This window comes from Squalius cephalus, assembly GCF_949319135.1.
Source record: "Squalius cephalus genome assembly, chromosome: 9".
Taxonomy (NCBI): domain Eukaryota; kingdom Metazoa; phylum Chordata; class Actinopteri; order Cypriniformes; family Leuciscidae; genus Squalius; species Squalius cephalus.
This window is the reverse complement of record NC_137130.1, coordinates 35,091,917-35,118,595: the sequence shown is the minus strand read 5'-3', so window position 1 is coordinate 35,118,595 and position 26,679 is coordinate 35,091,917. Positions and strand designations below refer to the sequence as shown.

The 26,679-nt window shown below is 38.6% G+C and overlaps 2 protein-coding genes across 2 annotated transcripts in view; both read right to left on the bottom strand.

The window, feature by feature from the left end:
- Positions 1 to 2,608: 2,608 nt before the first annotated feature.
- On the bottom strand, positions 2,609 to 8,078 carry cdca7a (cell division cycle associated 7a). Its single transcript, XM_079881809.1, has 10 exons — positions 7,915 to 8,078; positions 7,049 to 7,180; positions 6,823 to 6,951; positions 6,218 to 6,439; positions 5,925 to 6,002; positions 5,534 to 5,734; positions 4,568 to 4,702; positions 4,348 to 4,497; positions 4,100 to 4,236; positions 2,609 to 2,978 (listed from the first exon to the last, which is right to left on the bottom strand). Exons 1-10 carry the CDS (start codon positions 7,924 to 7,926, stop codon positions 2,948 to 2,950), a joined length of 1,227 nt encoding a protein of 408 aa, XP_079737935.1. The 5' UTR covers positions 7,927 to 8,078; the 3' UTR covers positions 2,609 to 2,947.
- Positions 8,079 to 8,347: 269 nt separating this feature from the next.
- Positions 8,348 to 26,679, bottom strand: part of map3k20a (mitogen-activated protein kinase kinase kinase 20a) — a 44,081-nt gene continuing 25,749 nt past the window's right edge. The window contains exons 12-20 of the mRNA XM_079880460.1: positions 26,134 to 26,178; positions 26,039 to 26,066; positions 25,324 to 25,457; positions 23,108 to 23,170; positions 22,160 to 22,258; positions 12,566 to 12,682; positions 12,243 to 12,317; positions 10,911 to 11,061; positions 8,348 to 9,820 (exon numbers count right to left, since the gene is read on the bottom strand). Of these exons, the coding sequence (XP_079736586.1) occupies positions 9,135 to 9,820; positions 10,911 to 11,061; positions 12,243 to 12,317; positions 12,566 to 12,682; positions 22,160 to 22,258; positions 23,108 to 23,170; positions 25,324 to 25,457; positions 26,039 to 26,066; positions 26,134 to 26,178 (1,398 nt within the window). The 3' untranslated portion in view covers positions 8,348 to 9,134. The remainder of the gene's footprint in view (positions 9,821 to 10,910; positions 11,062 to 12,242; positions 12,318 to 12,565; positions 12,683 to 22,159; positions 22,259 to 23,107; positions 23,171 to 25,323; positions 25,458 to 26,038; positions 26,067 to 26,133; positions 26,179 to 26,679) is intronic.

Sequence of the window (26,679 nt, the reverse complement as noted above, 5' to 3'; positions counted from 1 at the left end):
AGTCAGTAGAAAGGTCTCTTTATAGTGTCCTATAAGTAATTGTAACTGTGGCCTTAATTGTCTAGTGCCTGTAAACCGTTAGTCTTAAGGACTGATCCACAGGTGCATGTGCTAATTGTTGATAGTTCATTGAACAAGCATGAAAATCATTATTTGAAAAAAAAAAAAAAAAAGATCTGTAAAGCTTACAATTTTACAAAATTATCTTTAAAATCCAATATCTTAAATTTATCTTTTTTTTTTTTTTTTTTTTTTGCTGCGTTTGTATTCCATGAATGCACAAGCGGTATTAATAGGCCACTAAAGGGGCGTTTAATGTCAGAAATCAGCAAGTCCACGGTGATCTGAATGAGAGGAAGGAAAAAAGGGAAGGAGCTGAGGGATGCGAAAGAGCTTTAACAGGGAAAAATGATTCACAGGTATAAGATTTCCCATTAGAGTCTGCTAATTATTTCCACACCATTAGTGGCAGCTCTCTAATGAGGGATGTGAGCAGACGGCAGTATATCACAGTGTTCTGGCTCTCCTCGGCTATAACCCCCTCCTCATGCCCTCTTAACCCACACGGGCACAGAGGGGCAAGAGCTGAGGGCATGTTCAGATAATCTCTTCTGATTGAATTCCTGCTGAAATAGATGTCGAGGCGGATTCACTGCTGTAATATCAAATGTTCGGTATAGGGGTTGTGCTGATGTCAGATGTAAGAGGAGGTTCTCCATTAGTATGGGAAATCACAGACTCCTTTTGTGTCCCACTCTATTTATTTTTACAAACATACTGTAAAGTGACTTGAACACCTCTTCTAATATTAATCTGTTTTGCATAAAATGAAAAATATTAATGTGGTATAACCCAAGTAGTTTAGCTTTTTGTTTTGTTTTTTATCTCAAAGTCGCTAAATGTTTTTTTTTTATTAAAAATTGTCTGACTAATAATACTGTAAAGTGTCATTTAACCAATATGTTGGAAACTATTTGTCCGAGAAAACCATGATATGGGAACATCAGAGATGAACCCCGCAGAACAACCTTTTTGGTATACCAAACCATATTTACCATAGTAAAAATCTATAGCCCAGTAATAAACAGTATATAAATAATATTATTAAAAAAATACTGCTTAGAAAGGGTAAAAACCATTTCAATATGCAATGGATTATCAAAATAAAAACTACACAAAGAACAATTTTTAGGTAATGATGCTGCCTGAAGCAAATGCCTTTTGCTGTTGTCGGCTGCAAGGAGCTTTGAAATAACTGAAATCATTTGGCAAACTGATATGGAAGATCTGCCTAAAAGCCATTTAATGTTCATGAACTCATTTTAATAAAGAAGCACCATTACATATTTTTCACATTCGTCATTTAACGTATGCTTGAATAAATCTGCAATGCAAAGTTACTAAAGCCACCATTTAAATGTTTATATTTTAACAACAAATTGGAGTACAATTATAATTATATCCATCAAAACCTTAAATTTAACTTGTGCATTTTATTAAGTGTTGGCTATTAAATACACCATTGGTTTTGGGCTAAATTAAATATTTCACTATGGTTTTGAAAAAAAAAGAAAAAAAAAAAAGTGCATCAGTTGCAGTGTTTTATGAAAGCTCGTTTCCGCCACAGAATAAAACATTTTAAAAGACAATTCTGACTTTATTTCCCAGAATTGCTTGTTTATATCTCGCAATTCTGACATCTTTTCTCAGAATTGTGAGACAAACTCCCAACTGCGAGTTATAAAGTCCAACTCTAAGGAAAAACTCAAAATTGAGTTTCTCACAATTGTGACTTTATATTTCACAAATCTGAGATAAAGTGTCAGAATTGCACGATGTAAACTCGCAATGGAGAAAAAGTCACTATTACCCATTTTATTATTTATTCTGTGGCAGAAACAATCTTCCATAGGGTTTATTACAATAAAGTTAACAGTAATAGCTACTAAAAACCAGTGTAAAAAGTGTAATGTGGTCAAGATCTGCCAGGAACTACTTTAGCATTGCATCTCACTGAAAACAACTGCACGCCTCAGACTCACTCCTGGAGGGCCAGTGTCCTGCAGTTCAGCTCCAACTGGCCTGGAAGCTTCTGGTGTGCCTAGCAAGACCTCGATCGGCTGGTTCAGGTGTGTAAGTGGGGTTGGAGCTGAACTCTGCAGAACAGTGGCTCTCCAGGAGCAGGATTGGACATTCCCTGTTATAGAACATTCAACCAATCAGATTCAAGCATTCCACTGGCCCGTAGAAGTATATAATGTGGTGTAAATCATGGGTTTCAGACAGTTTACAATTTCATGTTGCCTCCATAGACATTGCCCTACCTTGTCCATATGGTATTAATATTATTTGTGCCGCTATTAAAAAAAAAGGTCTTAAATAGTTTTAAAAAAACGTGTAGATACCCTGATGACTTTCGTTTAAAAAGTATTCAAACTCTACGACATGTACACTTAAATCTATTGAAGACGTGAGGACAGCTACTTAACTTCATTACACCATTTTAACCTCAAATCAACTTAAATGATCTAACAGATCTAAAAAGACAAAACCAAACATGAACACATTTTACCCTCCATCTTGCACGACAACACTCACGAAGACGACAGAAGTTAAAGCACAACTTTTATTCCAGTACTACAGCAGAACACTGCGCAGTCATAACAGCGTCTAAAGATTAAAAAGATGCTAAAAACAGTAAACAACAAGTATTGCAGCAAACACTTTTCAAAGTAACCAATACAGTACAGAGATAAAAACACTCCCTTTGAAAAAAAAATTACACATTTAAAACAATGCAAATGTATTAAGATTTCATGTAGACAACTCCCAACGGCCTACTCGAAGAACCCGAATCAGGCTTAGGGAAGCTGTGAATCACATCAGCGATCAAGACGCTCGAGGGCGACGCCAGTTTGGCTGGACTCCGCAGAACATGGCAGCCATTTTATTCTCCTTCCTCCAATTCCTTCTTTAAACTGTGGAGAGAGAGGTCAGAGACATTGGTTACGCCTTCCTGGATTTCCCAAAAGCCACCAAGTGAGTGACAACAGTGAGAAGTCGACATACACCCCCAACTATAACTCTTATAGTTTCGGCAATCAAAGAAATGTTTGGATGAAATACAGTCTAAACCATAGCATGTGTAGATGCTAGCACTGGGTTGAGTTCTTGTTAAATCAATCTTCGTTTTGATGAACAGATCTGTTAGTCTATGCCGTTTTGAGTTGAACAAAACTTCACTAAACATTATTAGTACGTGTCCAATCCAATAAATTACAATGAGCTTTTGAAATTGAAACAAATCTGGTCCTGTCACTTTAATGTGTCGTGACAGAGCAGCGCACGTGACCTGATCATCTCTTCCTCTTTACTACTAGTTACAGCACAAAAACATGAACATCAGAATGAGTGTTGAAAGATACAATACAGCTTACAGTCTCATGTCTAATTTAAATCGCTCAGCGTTTTAACCGCAGAAAGACGTCAGCTTGTAAACAGGCTCATGTGATTTTACATTTACCTCAGAAAATCCATTTAATGTTCACAAACTCATTTTAATAAAGAAGCACCATTGCATATTTCACATACGTCATTTAACATATGCTTGAATAAACCTGTCATGAAGTTACTAAAGCCACCATTTAAGTGTTTATATTTTAACAATTGGGAGTACAAGCAACTATCAATCAAAACCTTACATTTAACTTATGTGCATTTTATAAAGTTTTGGCTATTAAATAAACCATTGGTTTTGGGCTAAATTAAAAATTTCACTATGGTTTTGAAAAAGAAAAAAAAATTCAGTGCATCAGCTGCAGTGTTTTGTGAAAGCTCGTTTCCACCACAGAATAAAACATTTTAAAAAACAATTCTGACTTTATTTCTCAGAATTTAAACGGTCAATTCTGACTTTATAACACGCAAATTCAAGTTTATATCTCACAAATCTGTGACAAAGTGTCAGAATTGCGCGATGTAAACTCGAAATTGAGAGATAAGTCGCAATTACCCATTTTATTCTTTTTTTCTGTGGCGGAAACAATCTTCCATAGTGTTCATACATAAGTGTTCAGTAATCGCTACTAAAAACTGTTACCTTTTGAGATAAGAGTGCACATTGTCATAGCCATGGTACTTGGCCAGGTACACGAGCACACCGGTGGCACAGCGCCCCTCTCTGGCCCGGCAGAAGCTGCAGTTACAGATGCCCCTGCACGGGGGGCAACGCCACTCCTGGAAGAGAACCACACACCTCAGCAATGCACTCATTGCACAGAGAAACACTGAACCAATCAGAACACATACGCCAAGGCTAATGATGTCAGGACATGCAGAAAGACTGACCGGGTTCAGGAGGGCATCATGGACCTCCTCTCCATAGCGGTTCCTGAGACAAGGCCCGCAGAACTGCCCGCGGACACCCACACACTCCGGGTTGCGGCAGTTGGTCTTGGTGTCAGTGGTTTTCTGGCGACACTGATGGCAGGTTGAACCCTGATGAACAAAAGCACAGTCACACACAGTTCTGGCTCGCCGAAAGCGTGAGGTTCTGAAGGAGACTCACTGTGGCACGGTTGTAGGTCTTCTCTCTGACGTTGACACAGATGTTGTCCAGTTCAGCCTGAGTGATTTCCTCCACAGGCCTCACGACATGAGGAATCGTCAGAGTGCTGTTATAACTGCGCCGCCGTGGTTCTTTCTACTCAAACACACACACATATTCAATACAGAGGCACCTTACTTGAATGTAACAAGACATGCAAGCGATTTGCCCATGGCAATAATTGGCCATTTTGAGATTGCATGTACAGTACCGTTCAAAAGTTGATTTTGGGGAAAGACTTTTCTTTAAATTATGCTAAATTCACTTTTGCATGGTGTTTGGACATAAATGTGTGTTGGCAGTGTGTGTACACAACCACCCTATACTGCTAAAAATCCATTCACTCCTTTTTTTTATCCCCATAAATCCTAAGCAGTGTCTCCCAGCGACCTTTTTTCAGCCATGGGGCCGGTGTGACGTCACATCAGCCACAGGCCCCGCCCACGAATGTTGACAGACACTGCCGGTTTAACATAGACCCATCGCTGCAAGCGTTGTAGGTGTTGTGTGGCTGGATGTATTAATCCACATGGCTCTCTCTCTTTACTCCCGAAATCTGAGCCAGCCGCTGAAGACGAGGTGGATTCATTTTGTTTTTGAAGAAAATGCTCCCTCAACTCTACCGAAACTCGTTTATGTCTGCTCGAATCATTTTACGCCGGACTGCTTTGTGAATGAGGGTCAGTATAAAGCAGTTTTTTTTTTCTCCGGAGCGTTAGGCCTAACGTTACTGATCACGGCAGAAATGAAAGCGAGAGCGCACACTTTATGACCACTGAAAAGGTGTGCATTTAATGTTTTTTGCACGGACTGATTGTTTCACTTCATAAAACGCCCCAAAGTTCTTACCAGCCCCAAACTTTTGAATTGAAGTGTGTCAAACACTGAAAAAAAAAAAAAAAGTCAAGTTAACACCAAGAAACTCACCTCTTCCTCATAATCATCATCGTCGTCGTAAGCTCTGTTTTTGCGAACCAGGCTGTATTTGTCGTCGGGATCGTCCTGTGGAGCGGGGGAGGGGGGTCCGCCAGCCAGCGAGCGCGAGCGTGTGTGAGGACGGGTCGATCGCTCCGGGTTCCTCCGCCGAGCGGCGCTGGGGTCAAAAGAGCGCCGAGGAACTCGACGAGGCTGTGCACGGAGAAAAGGGTGATACAACTACAGTATTATATCATCATTAGTATTCTCAGCATCAATTTGTTATTAATAGTAATACTTTTAGTATTATTAATAATAATAATAATGTTACTATTTTCATCATTACTGTTAGTATTAGAATTAACATATTCATTTTAATATTATTAGCACCTTAAAATCTTACCGTATTGCCCTGTGACAAAGCAGCCTTCCCGGGAAACGGTCCAGGAACCTTATCCAGCTCTGCCATCAGTTTAGCAAGCTACAAGGGGAGGAACAAAAATACAATTCACAATTCTATTAAAACTGGATTCACACTCTTACTATTAGAATTGCATTCAAACTCTTAAGTACGTAAATGCAAATTAACAGGCTATCTAGGGTTGGGTGGTATGGCTACATGCTGTGCAACCATTTCATAAACGGAAAATATTGGAAAAAGATCATGCACGTGCATGTAGAAGTTGACTTGCTCACCATAGCTTTATTTTCTTTGATGTTCAGTGCTCTCTTCAGCATGAAGTTGTTGTTCTCAGGGTCAGACTCGGGGGCTTTGGCTTCAGGTTTGGGTTTGGACTCGGGGGTCACTGGCTTTGATGGACTGGCCCGTTTGTTCGGGAACTTCATGGCTACTCGGAGCGTGAACGATCTGCGAGTTTTCCTGGGAGGCGAACATGTTTCAGTGTCTGAGTCCATTTTCTAAAAGGAAATGCATAAGAAATTATTAATTGAACGTATGCCTCCTTTCAAAAGCCATTATGATATAGCAGCCAGCAGAAACTTAAAGGGATAGTTCACATAAAATAGAAAATTCTGTCATCATTTACTCACCCTCAAGTTGTTCCAAACTTATATAAACGTCTTTGTTCTGCTGAACAAAGGAGAATACTTATAAGAATGTTTGTAACCAAGCAGATCTCGCTTAAAAAAAAAAAAATAGATCGAGATCTGCTTGGTTACAAACATTCTTTCAAAAAAAAAAAAAAATGCATATAGGTTTGGAACAACCTAAGGGCGACTAAATGACAGAATTTTCATTTTTGGGTGAACTAATCCTTTAAGCGTTTCCTATCATTACAAACCATTTCAGTCATGTGATCGTTCAGGTCGCTCTCAAAACCACTGCACGCATCCTCTTCCTCAGTCACAGGTAGAACATTAAACACTTTCTCAATCTGAGTCGAGCTTCTCGTCCGTCTCATTGGTCTCTTCTAGAAGAAAGAAACAAACACTCATCATGGGTTCAACATGAACAGCTGGTATGTATGACCTAGTCTAATTTTCCATATGTAAAAGTTCACGTCATACCGAGTTCCCAAAACCATCAGATCCAAAACTGTCACAGCTGTCATCCGAGGAGGAGGTTTCCATTGGGACCACAGCAGTGCTCCTGTAACTGCGCAGGCTCATTCTGGTGGAGGGCAGAGACGCCTGCAGCCTCTGGACATGATTCATAATCATAACATTATTAATGAAGAATAAGTCCAGTAAATACTCTAAATAAATTCAGCACAGGTCAGGCTGGTTATTAGTTATTAGAACAAGGTTTCAGATCTGGTGCTTGGAGAGAGCCTGTCTATGGCTCTATTATTATACTGCAAGTATGGCTTTAAAATTTGTAACGTTAATTAAAAATTAAAAATTGTGGGAGTAAAAGTGAAGCCAGCTCTGTTCAAAAGTCATCGGTGTCTGGAGGGCGTGACCATTGCGACTAACTTTTAACTCTTTAATTCAACACTTAACTGCATTTCTTTTTATGCTTAATTTTTTTTTTTTTGCAATGACGATCAAAAAGGCAAAGGTAAACAGTTGTAGAAGCTTTCAACTTAAGTAGTTCATGAAACAGAATTTTTATTTATTTATTGTTAAGCAATTTTACTATGTTTTCCAGAACTTAGGGCGACCCCTGCCCCCACTAAGTTAAACACAAATCTACAAGTTTAAAACAGCAAACAACACTTACAAAAACAACCATGCTCTCGAATATACGTCCCAAACAAAGAAATACAATGAGCAATCGCTCTATTTGGTAACGTTAATTTAACTATTTTACAGCGCTGAAAAGCACTTTAACAACACAAGCCACAACATCCTTCCTCCATTCATTCATTCATTCATTCACAAAACATACTTTCAGGTCAATAGAAAAGAAAAGCTGCTGTATTTAACGTTACCTTGGAGCGCATTGTTGCAGTTCGGTGTGTAAGTTTATAATGTGCAAGAGTCTTCCGTGAGCGCGTGCCTCTCTCGTGTGGCGCGGTGTTTGGTCTGGAGGTTTGGCGGGTAAATGTTGAAAAGGCGCGAGTCTCTTCCGCGCCATATGAGAGTCCTGGAAGGTGTGTAAAACTAATAATAAAGTAACCCAATCGAATAGGTTGAAGATTCAAGAACTGTAGTATCAATTTAATTATGAGTTAAGTATTAACGTGATGATACAACTGCATTAGAAGTCTGGGGTTATTAAAATGAAGGTGAATAGAATTATGTATATTTGGAATTTCATGCGCTTACAGGATCTTTAGCTGTGGCGCCAAACCTCAGAGCTCATTTGCATAAGGACACATAAATTGCGCGAAATGCAGACTAAATAAAAACAAACAAAGTGTTGGTTCAAATTTTATATTTTATTAATATCTTATAAATGTATAACTTTTGCAATTCCACCAATATAATAATAAATAAATCTTTAATATCATTTAAATGAAATAATCCTCCATAATAAAACATCACAATTTAATATACAACCACATTTAATATATAACCAGACATTATCGAAACAGAGAAAATGCCCTCAGTTATAATGATCATCATTGAAGTATTCAGCATAGTTCCAATACAAAAACAAGGAAACAAAATAAAATCACAAGAGAGGCAAATTCAAGTTTAACCCTAGAAAGGGAATATCATCAACTTTTAAAAAAGCTAAGAAAACGGGCCTTTTTCAGGAACGGCATAATAATTTATGACATTTAAGATCAGTATATCCATTTCATGGCATAATAATTTATGACATTTAAGATCAGTATATCCATTTCATGGTGAACTTTTGCCCTTAATCAATGCCAATTTCAAAAGATGCTTTTATTTACAACACTATCGCACGCTTTCACAGACAAAATGCATGTTTGAGCTGTTTCAATTAAAGGAAACTTGCACTTACATATCTTAAAATATGTCGGTGGCATTGTTTTGTCTCACGTAATGTTTTTTTCTAAGGCATGCTTATAAAAGCTACTTAAATGCCCTATTTGAACTAAGGCATAATCCTGGTTTAATCTGAGCCCTGTCTGTGCACAACTAGGTTTAAGTGCTTTCTTTGGTTAAAACCAGGTCCCCGTTCAGCCCATACTCTGAATCAAACTTGATTCATCACCCCTTCTACCAGAATAAACACTCAACTTCGTCCACGCCCCCCTCCCCTCCCTCCTCTCCGTGGCCGGTTTCTGGCCTGCCTTCCTTCCTGATGTTTATGTTCCTGTTTATTAGACTTCTTTCTTTCTACTTTAATCCAATCCCCATCACCAGCCCCGGCCTCTTCAGACGGCCCTTTCTGCTTCACCACTTCAGTGGCGATTGACATCCCCGGTATTGGCCGCTGGTGGTTGGATGGAGTTGCGTAAGAGTAGCTGTTTCGTGGCCGTCCAGCCTGTTGGAAACCTCTGGATCCTCTCTGTGTCATCTGATTAAACCTCCTGGCGTCTCCGTCTCCTCGTCCTCCTCCAGTGATCTTAAGCGTGTGGTCGTAGTAGGTTTTTCTGTTGTAGTTGTGTTTAGCTCCAGCACTAGGGGGGCGCTCTCGCTCGGAGGCGCTCTCAGACGTCGTGCTGGACGGGCTGCTGCCCTTCGACCCCAGGTGGATGTTGGAGAGTTTGACAGAAAGAGTGGGAGAGGAACTCCGCGAGTCGGTCCATGGCGTGCGAGGACTGCGATTGGGCGACTTCCTCACCGCGGAGGCGTACGATGATTGGTTGCTGATGACCGACAGGAACTGAGGGAGGGTCATCTTGCCTGTGGAGTCCTGGGTAGCTTGTTCTCTCATCTGCTTCATTCTCAGGTTGTAAATCCATCTGGGATCAACACCTGATTGAGAAACACAAAAACAATCATTCAAATTTTTTATACAAAGTAATTACACAATAAGGCCTTAAAGGATTAGGTCACTTCAGAATAAAAAATTCCTGATAATTTACATGTGGACTTCAATGGGGTCCGTTGAAAGGTCACGTGTGACGTAGGCGGAAGTACAGACCTAGTGTTTACAAAGCGAAAGTGCAAAGACTAAGTAAAACGCCATTTACAAAAATAAATAAAAGGTAAAACAAAGATGTCAGACGATTTTGAATTTGGAGGAGAAAATGAGGGAGTTTTTTGCCCTACCTTATATTCCTGAACCGGAACACGTGTGACCTTTCAACATGATTATGTAATGCGTGGCATATTGCAGAGCTAGTGCAAGATGATCATTTGTGCTTAAAAAGTATATAAATGTTTATTTTTTTTTAGAAAATGGCCGATGGTTTGTCTAGATAAGACTCTTATTCCTCGGCTGGATCGTGTAGAGACTTTGAAGCTGCACTGAAACTCACATCTGGACCTTCAAACCGTTGGACCCAATTGAAGACACTATATGGAGAAAAATCCTGGAATGTTTTCCTCAAAAACATTAATTTCTTTTCGACTGAAGAAAGAAAGACATGAACATCTTGGATGACATGGGGGTGAGTAAATTACCAGGAAATTTAAATTCTAAAGTGAACTAATCCTTTAAAAACAGATGGCTGAAAAGAAATAAAATCTCAGGAGGTCAAACTAAAGCTGCTTTATTTTCTATTCATTTTATGAGGGGTTTGCATTTTTTGCTACCAAATAAAATATTTAAAATCCACATAAAACTAAAATAAGTAAATAAATAAAACTTGGGCAGATTAAGTTGCAGGATTTTGCCTAAATGAAGCATTTACTTGGAGTAAACTACTTAAAGAAAATGATTTTACTATAAATTCGGTGCCAAGGTTGAATGGTTGAACGTGACAAATACAGCCAACATACAATTTGTGTAAACAATTATTATTTACTTCAATTAATCATGAAATAGTTCAAAAGAAAGTTCAATATAATACATTTTAATACGACAGCACACATGCTATATGAATCAGTGAATCAGTATTACCTGAGTTGGACCTGCTTCTGTTGTAACCTTCCTTGATGCTGGCCGTCGCCTCAATGAGCAGCTCTACTGGTTTGATCACGTCTCTCCCGCTGTCCGGACTCCACCGCAGTGTGTGCCCATGTCTCGTGCACTTTGGAGATCTCACGTTACCCTGTCAGGAAACAAGGCATCAGTCCAAAACAGTCTCATGCCCCCTTATAACCTTGATGGCACATCTGAAAATTCTGCATTCAAATAACTACAAGACATACTAAATAATTATAAACTATTTAGCAAGTTGCACTTAAGGAGTTTCTTGAAACAGGTTATACTTATGTAGCTAAACTTTGCATCAGTTATCAACCTGAAAGTACTGTCTAAAATAACAGAAATATCCAGTTAAATATAAAATAGATGTTAAAGTCCACATGAAATAAAAATCGGCCATTTACTTTCTTAGTATGCATTGGAACCTTTGTGGAAAAGAAGAGCGTTTGATTGTATTGTATGTGCACTTATTAAAAGTATGTTTTTTAAAAACTGTATTTATTTACTGTACAAACAGTCCACTTCAGTGTACATGAAGAGAGTACATTTTCATGACTGTATAATGTCAAATTAAAAGTCTTAATTTAAATTTTTTACATTGTTTCAATAATAATGGTGTCATGCTTTATAGAAGTGCACTTATTTTGATGTGTTGACATGTAAAGTACTTGATTATAATTTTAACTGTAGTGTGTTATTCAATACAACATTTAAAGTTAATATATTTACTATAACTTTATCATTACAAATGTGTAATTTTGTAGTTTACAATAAATGTGTGTCACTACATTCACCATATTTCAAAGACAAGTAATTATGATTTATTATGAATTACTATAACACATTTTTGTATTCAATTGCAGTTAACATGTAATCAAATGTCTGATAACATTATATTTTGTTTGGATTAAGATAGATTATTTCTGTAATAAGTACTCTTTCAAAGTAAGTTAAAGTAAATAGCACTTCTTTTTTACAATGCTAGTATTATTGTGCACATTATTCCAAAGTAAAATAATGTTTGTCTTTGGAATCTTTCATCAAAAATGGCTAGAATATGCAGTTTCACTCTGAAAAACACTCCATTTTCAAAAATATTTGTTGCACTTACAATATACTTATAAGTTATACTCAGGTTTTTCTTAGGTAAGTACACTAAGATAACTACATTTGGGTTTTAGGTTTGGGTGTTTGGGTTAGGTTTGGGGTTAGTGCCTTGTTATAACTGTAATAAGTACATAGTGTGTACGGTACATGCAAAACAGGACTGTAAAATAAAGTTCTAGTCTTTTGGCTGGTACTTACCTCATAGTTCACTATGCAGTCAACAGTTTGAGTGCCAGATATTCCGACTATCCATTTATCCATGACAAACGGAGGCTGGAGAGTAATTTAGATTTTAAAGCACATCACAACAGAGGCTGAAAGGCATGACAGCATCATAACATGCATGAGATATTCACTCTTATCATGACACATTTAAGACTTGTGTTGGTGGAGTAAACATAGTTGTGAGGAAGAATTATCTCAGGTTTATGACCTCAGGAAGACCTCATCTCCTGGATTCCTCAAAACGCAGCGGGAATCTAATGGAGACATCGTTTACAGTGATATATGGCATTTCTCACCTTGGTCATCTTTAATACATCTACATCTGGTCTGTTGGCATTAAAGGTCACGTCTTTGATATATGCTATCGCCACCTCATCCCCATCAAGCTCCATGTACATTTTCCATTTGCAGTCCTGCAGAGGTCAGAAAGACAGAGCGAGACACAGATGAGAAAACTGTGTGTAGGATGAGGTTAAAGTGCAGGTAAATGTGGGCATAGATATAATGCATGTTTTTTAGCTGATTTGATTTTAGCTGTTTGAGGGTGATATAACAACAGCACAACCTAGAGGACAACAATGGGAATTAAGAACACACAAAGCACAAACCAGGGTGAATCTAACTGCACACTTTAACTAGATTTTCACAATTTCTCTCAGCTCAAAATGATAAATCTAATCGTAATATTTTAATTTCTTCCCATTCTGAAGGAATTTTCAGGCTCTTTCCAATAAAAAACATGGGGGTGGTTGCTAGGGCGTTGCTAAGGTAAGTGTTTTTAGTGCATTGCTTTGTGGATTCTAATGTATTTTAACTACTCTCAAGTCATATGTATAATATATAATATTCTGGGGCTGGTTGCATAAACTGCTTAGACGAATCTTAAAAGTTAGCCATCTATTTTCGTTCTTCAAGACTGGTCCTAACTTTTTAAAGTCAGTCACATAAAAAGGTAGTTCGGTCTAATAAGAAAAGTAAGAATGACTAATTCCTAGAGTCAAATTAGTTCTTAAGACACAGTTTTAACGTAGTGGCAAAGTTTATTTCATTCATTTTTGGGAACACAAATGAAGATAGTTTTAAAGGTGACCTAGAATGTGAAATTGAATTTATCTTGGCATAGTTAAATAACAAGAGTTCAGTACATGGACATGACATACAGTGAGTCTCAAACACCATAGTTTTCTCTTTCTTATTTAAATCTCGTTTTTGAAAAACACCCCTGAAAAACAGGCGAATCTCCACATAACACCGACTGTGACGCAACAGTTGGGATTATTAATATGTACGCCTCCAAAAATTTGCATATGCCAGCCCATGTTCAATGCCAGGCGGAACTGCGCAGCCGAATCATCAGAAGTTCTGCAGGTGAAGAAACAAGCAGGAGGAGGATCATAGGGAAAATGGCAGATCTATCTATAATCTGATACCGCTACAGTTTAATTCGAAGTTGTTAGTTGCTCTGTCCATTTCACCACGGACTGTTTTTCTAACCTGGAACAATATCAAGCAGCCAGGCTTCTCTTGGCGTCTCAAACGGACGAAGGGGGCAATTTCAACTAACGTTATATTCCCGCAAGCGGTAAGTAGTGATTTTATTAACGATAATTTACACTGTGTTATCTAGATCCAGCGCGATATTGTTTTTTCCTCGAGAGACATCGTGGCTTGCAAACGAGCGAACGAAGCATGGCAGTTGCTCAGTGTTTGGATGTACAAATGAACACAAAAGTATTTTTTTAGTTCCTTCATCCGAGCCTCTGGAGAACCAGTGGGTTATGTGAATTTCTGATGTGTAATTGTTCAAGTTCAGACAGATAATCTTTCTCTCAAAGTCCTTCAACACTGTTTATGCATCAGTAGATCGCGTTGCAGTGATAAGATCTTCATTCACGCGATCAACAGGCTGTCATCTGCTCAATGCTGGAATAATCTAAATACTTAAAAAACTTCTCATGATTCGTTAATCCCGATAGCTGTAATAGTAAAAACGTATAAAAGCTGTAATAGTAAAAGTTTTCCAGATAGTTCTACATGTAACGCCAGATATTTCATATGCAAGCATGTCAGCCAATCACAGCAGAGGGCGTTTACACTGAAGTCTCACAGCAGACACGCCCCTTCAAACAGAGTGTTCAAATCAAAGGATGAAATCAGGCTAGGAAATATGCCTTTTATTTCTAAATTATAACAAATTTTGATCTAAAAAACATACTAACATTATAAGGGCACCCCAGGAAACCTTATAAAATAATAAAATAATCCATTCTACGGCACCTTTAAAGAAATCTGAGAGATTTCTGTCCCTCCATTGACAGCTACGCAACTACCACTTTGACGCTTCAAAAAGTTCATAAAGAAATCATAAAACGAATCCATATGTATTAAACGGTTTAGTCAAAATTTTCTGAAGAGACTCGATCGCTTTATATGATTCATTTAGGCTTTCATTCACATATGAACATTGATCAACCGAAGCTGCTTGACCTTTGAGAACAAACCTCTTGCTGAAGCTCAAACGTGCTGCGTAATACGAGAATAAACCTCATTGGTTCTTGCTGAAGCTCAAACGTGATGCGTAACACGAGAATGAACCTCATTGGTTCTTGCTGAAGCTCAAACGTGCTGCGTAATACGAGAATAAACCTCATTGGTTCTTGCAGAAGCTCAAACGTGATGCGTAACACGAGAATGAACCTCATTGGAGAAGAACGAAAGTCTTACAGGTTTGGAACGACATGACGGAGGGTAAATGATGACAGAATATTTACATTTTTGGGTGAACTATCCCTTTAAGAGATAACTCTAGGATATTTGTATCCATCATAACTCCTGGAGAGAAATAGCACAGACACTGAACACAGGGTCCCTGCTGGTCCTTAGAAACTCTTACATTTAGCTTGATCAAATTTAAGGTCATAATAAGTCTCAAATATCTTAATTGTTATAAGATAAGTCATACATTTGGGGATGGAAAATTTGCTAGCATTCGCAATATGGCTTAATGGCTTAAAAGGCTTTGTTTTAATTAAATAAATGTAGGCACTGCATGTTTCAATGTTTAATCTTTTTACACAGATTACACAGTCTTGTAGTGTTAACCGGTGGATCAACAAGAAGCTAATGTGCATTCAAAAAATGTAGAATAATAAGGTATCTAGAATAGTATATATAATCATATTTTAAATGAATGCAATCATTTATTATTTTGACTCATCCCTTTTCTTAAAAAATGGTTTAAAGGCTGAAATGTGGTTTATAATTTTAAAAAACTAGTTTTTGTCATTGTATGGTATAGGATGTTGCCATAAACAATGGCATACTCAATACGGTTTTAATTTTATTTGTGCAGGTCTTAGAAAATGTCTTAAAAAGCCTTTAATTAGTAACCCCTGCAGATACCCTATGAACAAGGATCAAACTTTCCGGTGCGCACAAGTCCACTGTCCTGACTTTGAGTTTACTTTTAATAGGACAGCTGATGAATGCCTATAAAGCGACACATTTACTACTAGCTTTTCGAGTGTTACAGATAAAGCTGAACTTTGCTCTGTTGTAAAGCTGCGAGACATTGCGGTGTGCCGTGTAAACGCAAACACATCCCAGATAAAGCCAAAGCTGAGAATGAATCACTGAATGTCAACGGGAGAGTATTCATTCACACGCGCCTTTCTGAGACAGAATGATGTGACGGCTGAAGCTACGAGAGATCAGAGGGCAGAGAAGCGAACGTGTTCGTTTCTCAGGCATAACAAGAGCGAGACACCTTAACATCCATTCTCTTTCACATTAGCAATGGAGATGAGACCCCTTACCGAGAGCCCGCGCGAGACACGGCTGAGCCGAGGTAATGATCCGTCAGATCCGCAGAGGTCAAAGGGAACGGCTTAAAACATGCGTCCGTTCACACTACACAGGCTTACACGCCGTTTGATAGAGCCTCCTCATGCAAGTGCAAATGCTCTGTTGTCCCTCCTATGCATTCATAAAACGGTGAATTTTATAAAATAAAAATTTATATGAAAATTGACATCAACAAAAGCAACAGATATGCACTGCATTTAATTCATGACAAGCTAAATTTCAAGATCAAAGACAGCAATAAGAGAAAGAGCAGCATCAGCACTGGCAAAATCAAAACATTTAGTCCTGGTCCGCTTAGCGGTCACATTGGCATTTTAACACCGAACCTAAAGATACCAAACCTAAAGGCATAGGGATATATTCACAACCTGACTGGTCTGCTTTTATGACGTATATTTCGCGACGGAATTTACCGAACATCCAAAACAGTGCTGTGTTCTGGGTTAAATGTGCGTAGCCTACATATGATGCTATTTTGACCAGCTGAGAACTCGTGAAGAGCTTATAAACTGATTAAAGGAGTCAAAACAGCGTCAGGTACCCCTCCGTCACACACACACACACACACAGATCTGCTGTGGTTCTCATGCCTGTACTGAACTCTGATGGACAACATCACGACTATGATGAGGAAAAACAGGTTTCCAGTTCTGTCCTTTTTAGGGTCGCGTCTTGTGACATCATGTCCTGTTTTTGGTTCGTTGAACGCAACATGTCTTTGGTCCGTGTTGCGTTCATATTTCATTCAAACCGGGGCAAGATACATCTTTTCAGCGTCTCTGTCCACTTGTTTGGTGTCACCAGGGTTCAGTGGCAATTGCAATCCCAACCAAACATGCCAAGTGTGAACACACCCTAACTGTGCTAATTTGCTCAAAACAACACAGATTTGACTCCTCACTGCTGTTAGCACAGAGAGACAGCCAGCCAAAAGGAAACCCCGTTAACCCCTTCCTGACCAATCATCTTTCAGTCTGATCATTTCAACGCTTCATTATTGGCAAGTGGAGACACGTCATGCTATATATAACCGTGTTACACAAGCAGGAACAGGCAACCGTGAGCGTGTGCCTGCTTGTCTTTTCGGGCCGAGTGCTGACCAAGCGTTTGCCAACCGTTATCCCTGCCTAATAGCAGCAGCAGAAACAATGCGCGGTAATGACGGCCAGCGTGGTAAGCGTCTAATGACACCTCATACATAATTCAGCACCTTTCCGGCGACTAAGCCCTGATATCCTCATTAACAGAAACACTCTGTGCTGTCAGATGGGCAAAGCACAATCGTAGGGTCTCATTTAGGCTTTGAGAAGTGCAGCTGGTACCACGACACCGCCAGGAAAGAGAGGGAGAGAGAGAGAGAGAGAGAGAGAGAGTCAGAGAGAGAGAGAGAGTGAGAGAGAGAGAGAGAGAGAGAGGGAGACGAGCGAAAAAAGGCAGAAAAAAAAAAAAAACTCAAGCGAAGCGGGTTTGTTTTATTTAGTGCAAAAAAAACCTTGCAGTTTGTAAAAACAAGGCTGACACGGAGGCTGACACCAGGCAGGGGAAAATAATTAGCTCTCATTTTCTCAGACTCCTGTTTCCTTCTTCCCGCTGAGCTTCCTCCCAACCAAACCACCACATGTCAGGAGAAATAGGAGGCAATTAGCGGCCCCGCTTCAGCCCCGCCGCACGCGTTGAAAGGGGACTATTTATGATGGGACAATGAACAGCTGAAAGATTAAATAACATTTGCCTTTTAAAAAGAAAATGACTTCTGGCTAAATTTTTGATTAAATTCAAACGGAAAGTGAAGACGCAGTCGCTCTCCTGTGTCAGGAGCCCAAACAAAGGCTTGCCGGCGAGAGGGGGTGGATGGATGGATGCTACGCCTGGCTTTACACCAGAAATCTTTTACCTCTTGCGGCCTCTTTCAAGTGAACGAAAAAGAGGAACCAAAACAAGAGGCTTGGGAACGGAAAATGCGTTTAGACAGTGGTCAGTCTTCGGAGGAGGGCGATAACAGGCATCTTTTACTTGAGGAAGACAACTTCAAATCAAGGAGCGCCGCAATTGTGTGACAAAAAGTCTCAGTTATGACAAGACATCACATCTGCAACAAAAGCTCCCGTCAACACAGGAAATGATGCACAGACGGTGATGCGAAATAATGACAGCAAATCACAAGCATTTCATACATTAAAGAGAACCGTGAGGAAACACTGCATTCGCGTTTCTCCAATATTCGACCATCATGCGGATTGTTGATGAGAGGAATGCAATTACTTTTTTAAGGAAAATTATTAGAAATGAAATCATCTTGGTAACATTTCCAAGAAAAGCCAATTCAAAATGTGGTGTAATCATAATTTGTCTAGAATCTATGCGAGTGTCTGCATTTTAATCATTGTTTTTCAAAAAGTTTTTAAATATATATTATATCAAACAAAACGTTTTTTGTTTCACCGCATGACATTTTACATCCCGAACTAACCATGCATTGTCATAAAACGTTCATTACTTATATTTTTTATTTATATCTTTTATTTATCTTTATTGACCCTGGTTTTTTCTGTATACCTCTGTTGGTTGGACATGACACATGACTTTGATTTGCCGTTTTTTTTTTTTTTTTTTTTTAATAATATTGAGGCAGTTTTCTTAAAGTAATTAAAAAAATAAAACATTATTTATTTTCTATATAGTTTATTTCTTATACATTATGTTTTACTACTTATGAAGTTTATGACATTTTGCTTCATTATGATTTATCTGAGTTTATACCACAAAAAAATCGAAATAAGTATTAAAGGGGTGCTATAATGCCATTTTCACAAGATGTAAAATAAGTCTCTGATGTCCCCAGAGTGTGTGTGTGAAGTTTTAGCTCAAAATACCCCATATATATTTTTATATAGCATGTTAAAGTTGTCACTTTTTGAGGGTGAGCAAAAACGCGTCGTTTTGTGTCTGTCCCTTTAAATGCAAATGAGCTGCTGCTGCCGGCACAGGGGGCGGAGCTTCAACAGCTCCTGTGTCCTTTTACCTCACACAGACATGCACTGAGAATTTCAAAAACGTTTAGCCTTTTATGTTCAAACTGGAGTCAGAAAGATGGAGAGACTCAAGAAGAAGTGACAACATGTAGAAGCAACAGGACATTTCTGAATGGTTAGTTGATGAATTTATGTAGCTCATGTGTAGTTATCTTCTAGTCATTGATTAGCATATTCTGTCTTGATAATCTATAAATCGTGTTCAGGGGGCGGGGTTTATTTAAATTCTAGGGTTGGTGATGTCACTAACCCGGGAGGAAGCTCGTGTAGTCTCTACCAGCCGTTTGTTGTAGTCCTTAAAAAGCAATTTCTTTAAAAGCAAATATCTTCCTTTGCTTTGAACTTTGAGCATCGTAACTTTGCAGATGTTGTTTATGCTCAAACAGCAACATTACACACTAACTAAAGTTAGAAAAGTCAAATCATAATCTACCACCCCTTTAATACAGAAATGAAATAGCATTTTGATCAAATTCATAGATATGACAAAAAGTAAGCGTCATGTCAACAGCTGTTTCCAGCCAAAGCTGCGAATTTAACGCAAAATATTGCATAAAACGTTTGTGAATAAAGCAGAGTTTCCATCTCACGTGTTCAAGAGAACAAAATCGTCACTTCCTGGGAAATTCGGTGCAAAATATCTGTGATAATAAAAATGGAAGTTGCTGCAATCTGGGAAACCACTGTGGCTTTTTTCCCTCCATCATAAATGACTTGCGTCTCAGAGCGAGAAGACGAAACGCAATAAACGCCGTCACGTTCTCTTGCGTTCGTTTGCCTAGTGTTTGAGATCACAGTCGTGTGAGACGCTTCTGGGAATTAAACCACATCATTCTGATGACAGACTTTGGCTCAGGCGTTTCAGAATAATCAAACCAACATTTGAGAAGCTGTGCGATGAAACTGATCCACTGGTTATCGAATCACATCCACTGTTGAGGCAAAGTCACGGGATGTTTTTGTTACGCATCCAGGGATTTATTTCTTTAAATGTGTTTCCATGATAGTTCATTCACATGTCTTCTTATCGAATAAAATAATACTAAATTATTTGTGTATTTTCAGAATTTATGTGCAACTTCTTGTTTTTTTATGCGATATCCCAAAATAGACATGAAAATGGGTGGATGGAAACATAGATATATGCACATATGATTTTCACCAAACACCCAAGCAACCACAGACAGCACTTACTTGCAGAGTGTGTATTTTAACATAATTTTGTGTGCATGACGGTGTCTGTTCAAGTGCAAGGAGACGCGAAAAAGGAATCAATTCAGTGTTAGCCCGCTATCTGAAACCTGCCTCTGTGTGTGTGCGCGCTTCAGGTGTGTGTGGCTGTGTGCACAGATAAACAACGCGCGATCAACTTCTCTTTAGCCTCTTCTTGCGCTTGAATGGTTTAAAATCGCTTAAACGTGTGAACTGTCGAGGAAAGACATGCGTAAATTTTGAACATTCATTCTGAACAATATTTAAAAAATGAAAACCTATCTTGTCACTGACAGAATATAATTATGCCAAACTCAAAGATTGCATGGATTAAGGCCCTGTCCCAGACAGAACCTAAAATGACAAATGGGACACCCGGTCTTGTGGAGTTAAAGGTCCCATTCCATGGATTATTTTTATTATTTTATAATGTTTCCAGGGGTGCCCTTATAATGTTAGTATGTTTTTTAGATCAAAAATTGTTATAATTTAGAAATAAAAGGCATATTTCCTAGCCTGATTTCATTCCCTGGTATGAACACTCTGTTTGAAGGGGCGTGTCTGCTGTGAGACTTCAGTGTAAACGCCCTCTGCTGTGATTGGCTGACATGCTTGCATATGAAATATCTGGCATTACATGTGGAACTATCTGGAAAACTTTTACTATTACAGCTATTATACGTTTTTACTATTACAGCTATCTGGATTAACAAATCATGAGAAGTTTTTTAAGTATTTAGATCTATTACCATCACATAAAAGGTTGCAGTGATGATGAGCATTGAGCAGATGACAGTCTGTTGAGTTTTTTAAGTATTTAGATCTATTACCATCACATAAAAGGTTGCAGTTATGAGCATTGAGCAGATGACAGCCTGTTGATCGCGTGAAAGATCTTATCATTGCAACAGTTTCTGCACTCACTAATGATTTCACCAATGCAAACATGAGGCATATAAATACAGTAAGAGCTTCGTTGTGCAGTGTAACAGCGTCATTGATTTCATAACGAGTTTTGGCAAGTGTCCAGATAAACTCGCGCTGTGTGATTGACAGCTTGGGCGATTGGAAAGGGATTGTTCTTTGATCGCTTTCTGTATATTAATCACAGTTTAAGTAAGATTATTTTCATCCTACTAAGAGAAACGAACGATGTGAAGAGTGATCGCTACTTCCATATTAAATCACTACTTACCGCTTGCTGGAATATAGTTGAAATTGCCCCCTTCGTCAGTATGAAACGCTGAGAGAAGCCTGCTTGATATTATCCCAGGTTAGAAAAACAGTCCGTGGTGAAATGGACAGAGCAAACTAACAACTTCGAATTAAACTTTTGCGGTATCCGATTATAGATAAACATCAACCGTCTGTTGACATTTCGCCATCAATACGCCTGTGTTCCTGTGGGCGGAGGTTAGTCTAAACACGGTTCTGGTGATGTCACTAAAGAAGGAAGTAGAGGGATGTAGTCCAATCCAGCCGTTTTTTGTAGTCAACTTCTGTTAAATAAAATATCTCGCTTGGCATTGAACTTTGAGCTTTATAATTTTACAGATATTATTTATACTCTAACAACAACATTACACACTAACTAAAGTTTGAAACATGGGATCACATAGAACGGGACCTTTAACAGACACACACATGTGGTGGCCATAGTAAGTCCACAAGAACGCAAGTGCACATGAAGTGTGACATTTGGGACAGGGCCTAAGCTGTTTATCATAAACCTATCAATAACTATGAGGGCTCCTACACATGATATGAAGCGGAGTGATTTACCGTGTGGCTTGTGCCTGCTTTCCAGTGGTATCCAAACACTAACTCCAGATTTACAGTCTTCCTCCAATCCTCGTCTTCTTGTTCAGTGGCCAAACCATCCTAAGAGTGCACACAAGGAACATTTAAATGAGTGATGTTTTTATTTACATAATATATGTGTGTGTATATATATATATATATATATATATATATATATATATATATATATATATATATATATATATATCTGTGTGTGTATGTGCATGTTTATACTATATACACACACACACATATATATATATATATATATAAATATGTATATATATATATGTATATGTATGTGTGTGTGTGTGTAGACATGAGCACACACACATACAGAGTGACATATACAGTATAATATATATAAATAAAATATTATATATACATGCATATACGTAAACAAAAACCTTTACGTTAGATGCAATTAATCAGGATTAATCAATTTGACAGCACTAATATAAATACATTAGCTGTGACCTTGTACTGTATAAAATATATATATACATTTTTTTTTTTTTTTTTTTGCTCTGGCTTTTTTGAGTTTTACCAACTTCCAAAAGCTGAGATAGCTTATCAATTCAAATACATAGGACAAATGAATTGGATAAACCCAGTAAATTAAGTTTAGTTTACTAAAAGCAAAAAAGGTGACATAGTAATAACAGTAAATTATGCATAATTACAAGTAACTAACCCTAAACTAAACCCTAACCCTAATTGTAACTCTATAATAAGGACATGTAGTTAATTAATATTACTCAGTACTTATTTGAGTAAGTACAATGTAACTACGTCACCTTAAAATAAAGTGTAACCTTTTTAAAGTGTGGTGGATAAGGAAGAAATCAGCCAAAACAGTGTGGCTACTGTTCAAAAAAACTAAATCACGTCAACTCTATGTAAAAGATGATCTAGAAAGTGAAAACATGCCTTGATCAACGGAGGAAAGTGGAACAGATTCAGGTAGTCGTGGGTAAGTTTCTCAATTTCGGTCTGAAAAAGAAAAGATTTGACATAATGTTTAAAACATTACGAGATGGATTTATGCAGTTATGCATAACAATCAGCCAATGACCAGCTGTGTGTGTGTGAATGTTACATAATTATTACCTGTTAATGGACTTTCAGCAGCAAAACAACAATTAATACCATTGTGTATCACTTATGAACATAGAATTCGCGGTCTGGCATATGTCATATACATCTAGAGTTAATTAATTCAACAAATCACGCTCTCTATGGAGCGAACATGCGCTTTACAGGATCAGACGTGTGATGTCAGTTAGCAGCGTTTCCCAGAGGAGGAAAAATTATTTCTCAGAGGTCGCTCTTTCAAAGCTTAGCAATATGACATAATGGAGTTTTCAATTAAACATCAACGCTGTCACGGATATTTCATTGGGGGGGGGGGGGGGGGGGTCGATGCATCGTCTGTCGATGCAATACACTGCATCGACAGACGAGGACCAATGCCGACAGTCGACAGATTACGGCACTTCTCAGAGACGGCGTTTACGTATGGAAGAGTGTGGCAGTATTCAGACAAAACAGGGGAAATAAACATAAATGATAAACATGATGCTGCTCCTTAAATCTGTTAAATCAGAAATTGCAGCTTTGAAAAGCAAATTTAAACCGCCTAACACTGTGTCCTAACCAGACGTGATGTGATTTATCCGTCCAAACTGCGACAAAATCAATCAAAAATCCCAGCCAATCAGAAGAGCGTGTGGGCGGAGTCTCTCTGCATTCACAACGAAATGGAGAAGTACATTATCAAATTCATAAATATTGCACCATTTTAACCTGATTAAAAATACATTCTGGGCCCTATCTTGCACAATTGACTGTACACCGATGCATGTATCATTCCTATTTTGCACCCGCGCACAGTGGACTTTTCCCTCCACAGACGCACGTCGGTAAACTAGGAAATACACTTGCGCTCCCGGGCAAAGAGGAGGCGTGTTCCGGCGCAAACGTTCCCTGGTGCTATTTTGCAGGTTTAGAAAACAATTCCGCCACTGACCAGGAGAAACCTAGTCTAAAGTCAGTGGCGCATTGCGCATGCAGTTCAGATGCTATTTTAAGGGTGCATGCTTGGCCATAATCAATGTAGCGTGTGCACAACGCGCATACACTTTGCTTATCTCATCTACACACAGACGCAGCAGTTTTCATTTTTAGAAAACCATACATTATTACAAGGAAAAATATTAACACACGAGGGAAATCATTGCTGTGTCCATGAAGATGTGAAAGAATAGGCATAAATCTAGCTTACACATTTACCCAAATTATCATACGCCTGTTTAACCGAAGCAAATTTGGGTGGGTTTCTCCATCCCCAATGTCACTTCTCTGTGTTTTACGGCCCTGACGAGAACGCTCCTGGCGTGCGCCTGGCAAATCCGCCGTTATAATAGCAATCCGCCATGGAACAAGCGCGCCTGCTCTTAAAGGGAATGTGAGATGACGCTCTGATTGGTTTATTTCCCGTTACGCCCAAACCACACTTATGAATAATGAAGCTACTTCAGACCAATCCATTTTAGATTTGCGTCGGGCGCAAGAGTCATTTATCCCGCCAGTATAATAGCAACAGCGCCCAAGACCCGCCCACAAAGTTACTTGCGTTTCGCGCTTGATACTTGCGTTTCAGATCGTTAAAATAGGGCCCTAAGAGTGACTGAAACAATCTTTTTTTTTATCATGGAATACACTTGTTTGTTCACCTTGAGTTGAACATGTTCTTTCCTTTCATTTATTTTCAAGATCTGAGGTGAATTAGCCTATCAGTTGTTGCTTTCAGTCTGTCTATAAAGGTCCCGAAAAATGATATTCAAACTTGCATTCAATTATTTTTACATTAAAGGCACACTATGTAATTTTTCACCACTAGAGGACGTTTATTCAAAACAAAGGCGCAGCTCGATGACGCGGAATGTTGTCTTCACCGGTGTCCACTAGAACAATGGTATATATTTTGTTGATTTGTAATACTTTCATTATCCCAGATGTTTCTAAGAATGTTTAAATCCAGAGAAATAAGCAGTTTTAACCAGGACACGGACAAATAATATATATATATATTTCTGACATTTGTAAAGGTAAGAGCTGTAATCGTGGAGGAAGTAGTGTGGCACCTTCAGATGTATGATGTGTCCTTTGGACGTCACACCCAGATCCCTCATGTCCGTCTCAGACAGCAGCAGGAGTCTCTGTCCTGTGATGTGATTCTGCTTGAAGACCTCAGCGTACTGCTGCAGCTCTCCATCACCTGCAGCACACACACACACACACACACACACACACACATACGCACACACACACACACACACACACACACACACACACGCACAAGCACACACACACACACACACACACACACACACACACACACGCACAAGCGCACACACACACACACACACACACACACACACACACACACACACACACACACACACACACACACACACACACACACACACACACACACACACACACACACGCATACGCACACACACATGCATGCACAAGCACACACACACACACACACACACACACACACACACACACACACACACACACACACACACACACACACATACATTTTTAGAGCTGTGCTCTATGTGAATATATTGTAAAAAAAATATATAATCTATTCCTGTGATCAAAGCTGAATTACTCCAGTCTTCAGTGTCACATGATCATTCTAATAATGATTTGATGCTCAAGAAACATTTATGATTATTATCAATGTTGAAAACAGGTTTCAGTTTTTCTTTGATGAAAGGAAAGTTCAAAAGAACAGCTTTAAACGAACAGTTAATCGACATCAGAGGTGAAGAAGAATCTCACCTTCAAAGATCTGCTCCATCCAGAAATGCTATAAAGACAAAGATGTTAAAAAAAGAACAAAATTCTGAAATCGTCTCTATTGAAGAAATACCCACCACATGTTCTTCTGTCCAGGAGTGTATCGCCAGGTTTGGAAGAAGCTGTCGGAGACGGACAGAAGAACACAAGCACTCACATGTGTGAACAATCAGATGACATTTACCTTAATATTCAGCTAGTGTTCTTATAATGTGAAGTGCAGATATTAACAACAAAAACGATCGTATTACAGTATATGACGCTCACTTTTAATGCAAATAAGAGAGTCATTCATTGATTTCCCTCATTCACAAGTGTAGAAATAATTAAAAAATGAGGCAAATTGACATTTTATATCTAGAATATCTAAATTTATTTGTGGGTGTGAGTGAGTTTCTTGGTGTTTTTGACATCTCATTAGCAAATTTGGATGCTTTTATGACATTTTAACTTTATTCTGTATCTCAGTTTTGCCTTTGAATTAGCATCTTATTAACAGGAAGTGAAGTTGTGTCCCCAGGTTATGTGTTAGGATCAAATCTTCCCCTATAAAGTAACAAAATGTTCCATAAACTTTCATATTTTCTTCAAGCTTCAGGGAAATGAATCATGTTCCCTCTGAC